The 5,297-nt window shown below is 45.7% G+C and overlaps 1 protein-coding gene across 1 annotated transcript; it reads right to left on the bottom strand.

The window, feature by feature from the left end:
• Nucleotides 1-2,488: 2,488 nt before the first annotated feature.
• On the bottom strand, nt 2,489-3,565 carry LOC101851356 (uncharacterized protein K02A2.6-like). The gene has a single exon (XM_005103106.1). It carries the CDS (start codon nt 3,563-3,565, stop codon nt 2,489-2,491), a length of 1,077 nt encoding a protein of 358 aa, XP_005103163.1.
• Between the last annotated feature and the right edge of the window lie 1,732 nt (nt 3,566-5,297).

Here is a 5,297-nt window from a genome sequence, read left to right on the forward strand (position 1 = left end):
AACAGATTTAATTTTTTTGGTGGCCCTTAAAAGGGCCTAGTAAAAAAATGTTAAGATTGTTTTTTCTTGCTGAAACAGGTTTCCATTTTCCTTCCAGGAGAAGCACGGGTCGATCTTGTGGTCGTGGGCGGAAAAGAAAGAGAATGACGTTCTGCAACAAAAAATCTATCAGGATAAGATACTATTGAAGACCACTCGACGCAGGCTTCAGCTTTCAGGATCGTTTCACCTGCTTCACACCGCTGCGCCCTCGGCGCTCTCCATGGATGTGAAGAGCGCCACTACGGCGGCCAGTACTTGTGCCTCAATATCTTCTTCTTGCGGCGGGTAGTCGGCCGATGATTCAGAAAGAGACGAGTCAACACAAGGAAACATCTCCTCGATTTCCTCCTCCGTAGGGGTTGGCATTAAATGGAAAATTCGAGGGTCCCATACATGGAGCATTCTGATTTTATCGTGCTCCTCTTCCTGTATGGGAGAAACAGTGAATTGTTCTGACCTCAAAGATATTATTTCGAGGTCTTCTTCACTGTCAGCCCAGCTGGTGCCGCCATAGGACAAGTCTACGAAACCACGCGGTGTCAATGGAATGACAGGCGTGTATGTTGTTTCGAAGACTACGGCGGCCGGTTCAGCTGTAGGCGAGGCCTCTTTGTAAGCATTGCCACTGGTCTCTTCCACTTGCAGAGACCTACTTCCGGAGTGGCAAGCATTTTGATCCAAGGCCTCTGTCGAATTTTGACTTTTCTTTCTTTTTTTTTCTGTAGCGGCCATCTTGCCCCCAAAGCAAGACATCAAAAGTTGTTGGACTTTTTTCATCACCGGCATCTTGAGAGTCAGCAGGAAACCCGAGTGAAAGGCGTCGCAATCAAATGTTGTGAAAGTACGGACCTCCGGGAGTACGAGAGCCATCCTGCCAGATGACGCAATGCGCTCACGGTGGTGCAGTGAACGCGAGAGTAAATAATATTGTATAACTATGGCGTGTTCACTTTCGTCATACATGTACCGTGTTTAAAAAAAAAGGAAGTTGTGGTGTATTAAGTCTTAAGTACGCAGAGATGAGAGAATTGGTTAAGAAGGCGAAGGCTGCGATCAGTTTTATCATTTTATGTTTATTCTTGTGCAGTCATACAATAGTAGTCAGTTAACATTAACGTTTTTAGCGGGTTTTCCGCAATATGCCAGAATGGACTATTGGGGCCAAAATTAGATTACATCACACCCTCGCTCTGCTTCTGAAGAACTCTGTCGAAGAGACATGGTTTCAGGATATCGAGACGTGAACGAGTGTTTCTGCCCAGAAGAAGTTTTGCTGGTGACTCTCCTGTTGTGGCGCGTGCAGAATTTCGGTATGCCATCAGAAAACGTGAAAGTTTCATATGTGCAGTGAGCCTCCGTCCGATTTCGCAGATTTCAATGCATTTTTGAAGACTTGAACAAAACGTTCTTCGATGCCGTTTGTTAAAGGATGGTACGGGGCACTTGTGATGTGCTTTATGCCGTTGTGTCGCAGGAAGCTTTTGAACTCTTCAGAGGTAAATTGCGGACCGTTGTCACTGACGAGTTGGGTCGGAAGTCCAAACCTTGCGAAACTTGTGGTCAGAACATCTATTGTAGCGCTGGAGGTAGTCGAAGTTGTGGGTATCTCTTTAGCCCATTTTGTGTGCGCATCAATGACTATCAGGACCATACAATTCATAAATGGACCTGCATAGTCTGTGTGTATGCGTTGCCATGGTTTTTCTGGAAACGTCCATGGGTGCTGTGATGAACTTTGTGGGTCTGGTTGTGACTACATGCAGCCAGTACAGCCTTTGGTCATTTGCTCTATGTCCTTGTCCAGTCCTGGCCACCAGAAGTATCCACGAGTCATGTTCTTCATCTTGACTATGCCTAGATGACCTTCATGCAGTTGTTGAAGGACTGATGTCTGAAGACTCTTGGGAACAATAGCCCGTGAATCCCACACTCGTGAACCCCACATTAAGCATCCTTGGTGGACGCCGAGTTCATCTTGTCTGTTCATATATATACGGCTTCATTTCACTTGGAACTTGTTGAGGCCAACCGTTTTGTGTGAAGTGGATGACCTTTGACAAGATGGTGTCAGTTCTTGAGGCCTTGTTAATGTCCGATGCACTGATTGGCAGTCCTGTAAGGATTTCATTATACATGTAATACATCTCTTCCATTTCGCCGTCATCTGTGCTTCTCACAGATAATGAAAGTCTTGACAGAGTGTCTGCGTTGGCATTGCTTTTGGAGTTCCTGTATTCGATGGTGTAGTTGAATCCTGATAGGAATGCAGCGCAGCGTTGCTGGCGTGCTGCCGATGTAGCTGGAATGCCTGTGTTCGGCCCGAAAATGAACTTCAGCGGTTGGTGATCTGTGATGAGAGTAAAGTGATGACCACATATGTAGTTGTAGTTGTAGTTGTAGTTGTAGAATTTCTTGACACTCTACACAATGGCGAGAGCTTCCTTGTCTATTTGGGAGTAATTCGAATCAGATTTCGAGAGGCATACGCTATTGGACGTTCTTCAATGTCCTCTGTAATGTGTGACAGCACAGCACCTATGCCGTAGGGTGAAGCATCACAGGCCAGTCTGCGACTACTGAGAGGAAGGTCTGGCTTGTAGCGGACCAGTACTTCCTCTGATGCAATCATGTCTTTTGCCTGCTGAAATGCTCTGCTGCACTCGGTAGACCAGACGAAAGGCGTGTTGTTTTGCAACAGCTCGTGGAGTGGCTTTGCGATGAGGGCAATGTTCTTGAGGAACTTGTGGTAGTAGTTGAGTGGTCCCAGAAATGACCTGAGCTGGGTTTTGTTCTCAGGAATTGGGGCATTGACTATGGCATCAACACTTTCTTGGGTTTTGTTGAGTCCATGTTTGTTGATTTTGAACCCGCAGAAGACGACTTCTTCTTGAAAGAATTTACATTTATCCTGGTCGGCCTTTAGACCGTTATCTTCCAGCCTTTTTATTACTTCTGCAAGATTTTCCAGGTGCTTCTTATCGTTTTCGCCTGTGATGATCATGTCGTCCTGGTTGCACTGGACACCTTCTGCACCTTGGAGTACATGTATTTGGTCAATTGTGCGTTGCCAGATAGCAGGCGATGACGTGATGCCAAAGACCAAACGGTTGAAAACATATAGTCCTTTGTGCGTGTTAATGGTGGTGAGAGGTCTGGATGACTCATCAAAGGGAGGCTGAAGATAGGCCTGGCAAAGACGCGAGAATTTTTCTCCTGCTCCTGGTTGGGCGAAGAGATCTTCAATCCTTGGGAGGGTGTATTGTTCTGCCTCAAGGACTGGGTTGATTGTGATTTTGAAATCACCGCAGATACGTACATCCCCAGAGCGTTTGAGAACTGGAACTATTGGATTTGCCCACTCGGAATGGGTGGTCTTTGTCAGAATCCCAGCTGATTCCAGTTTTTCCAGTTCTTTCTCGACCTTCTTTGTGAGAGCGTAGGGCACGGGTCTCGCCTTCAGGAACTTTGGTGGGGCCTGGTGTTGGATAGTGAGTCTTGCTTGGTGGCTTTTTGCTGTTCCCATCCCTTCAGTGAAGACCTCTTTGTGCGTGGTCAGCAACTCTTGCTATTCGGTTTGCGAATCTTGAGAAGTAGAGGCAGGAATTAATGCTTGCTGAATCTGTTTAAGAGCATGCCACTAAAGCTGGAACTTTTGCAGCCAGTTTCGTCCAAATAATGGATTGCTGCCTTTTTGAAGAATGCACAAGGGCAGCTTCTTCTCGACATTATCCATTTTTACCAGCACCTCAGCAACTCCCAGCGGCCGCACTTGCTCCCCTGTGTAAGTTTAAAGTACAGTGTTGCAGGTATGAAGTGTCGAACAATTTGCAGTAGTCCTGCATTGACATGATGCTCAGACTGGAGCCAGTGTCCAATTCCATGGGGATTTGCTTTGCTTTGACGAAGGGGTGGATCCAAATTTTACTGGGCGAGCCATTGTACTGGTGAATGCTGAAGAAGTCCACTGTTTCAGTGTCTTCGTCTAGCTGATGTACCTTTCTCGGCTGATGTCGCTTCTGTTGACTATTGTGAGGCCGAAATGCAGGTTTTGGGTTTTGGGTTTGGTTTGCCTTTGGGTTTGGATAACCTGCAAACTGACTGAATGTGTCCACTTTTGTGACACATGTTACACTTTGCCTCGCGAAAGTAGCAGTCAGATCTTGCAGGATTTGTTTTCCAACAAGGTTGACATGGGGGATACTTCCGTGTTGGTTTGTAGTTTTGAACTGCATGCACATGTGTCGATGTGCTGGATCCTGCTGAGGACGTGGGCAGCTCGTTTGCATCCCGACTGGCCATTTCAAGAGCAACCGCTTTGTCATATGCTGTCTTGAAAGTAAGGTTTTCTTCTAGGAGAAGGCGTTTTTGAATTGTTGTGTCCCGTAGACCACAGACAAGCCTGTGTCACAATGACTGATCCAGATGATCGCCGAAGTTACAATGTTCGCTGAGCCTTTTTATTTCTACTGTGTAGATGACAACGTCATAAAAAGGAGTCAAATCCTAGGAGTTTTGACAAGAAACTGAGAAAGCTTCCACAATTCAGGCAGAATTACAATATTATCATGTAGAAACGATGGCTACTAGATTTAGAATACAGATCTAGATTCTAGCACTGGCGTATCATTCAAAAAGCAAGGGAGCTATTCAGAACGCGGCTTTTCAAATAGCGCGGGAGCTATTCTGAATGCGGCGTTGCAAATATAAGCGCCTCGATTCCTAAAAAAAAAATTTCTAGCTTCGAGGAATTTACCCATACCCACGAATCTTTGCATGGCACTTCTGCAGGCCTTTCAAAAATCTGAACCCAGTAAGAGAAAACAAGTTTTTCTCATTGGGTCTTAGATCTGTCTATATAAAAAACGCCCTTTGGATGCATACACAGGATCATTAAAATAAATACAGTGTCTTATAACGAGTCCTGAAACAACGAGAAGTCTGCTATAAAGACACTATTCTAAAACTCTATTTTTTCCCTTCTTTATCTTTGTAAATAAAATACTGCTATTGCGCAATCAGACAGTCACGCGAGTCGGTTTTAGCGGAATAATCCTGCTGCTGTGCACAGCACACAGACCAATTAAACATAACACCTCCCCAGCTGAGAAAGTTGTTGGTGATCCAGCGAAACAAAGAACGGGACACCCCACGCGAACCAACAATGAAGGCCGTAGGCCTAGCACAGAATTCTACAATCCCAAACTGTCTCTGGTAGGCAACATGACAAGATGAAACCTCAGACGGAACCCCCCCCC

This window comes from Aplysia californica, unplaced genomic scaffold (genome assembly GCF_000002075.1).
Source record: "Aplysia californica isolate F4 #8 unplaced genomic scaffold, AplCal3.0 scaffold00358, whole genome shotgun sequence".
In the NCBI taxonomy this organism is placed as follows: domain Eukaryota; kingdom Metazoa; phylum Mollusca; class Gastropoda; order Aplysiida; family Aplysiidae; genus Aplysia; species Aplysia californica.

Bases quoted from the DNA above. Each gene is read 5' to 3' on its own strand.
- LOC101851356 (XM_005103106.1), bottom strand. From the start codon at position 3,565: ATGGGAACAGCAAAAAGCCACCAAGCAAGACTCACTATCCAACACCAG.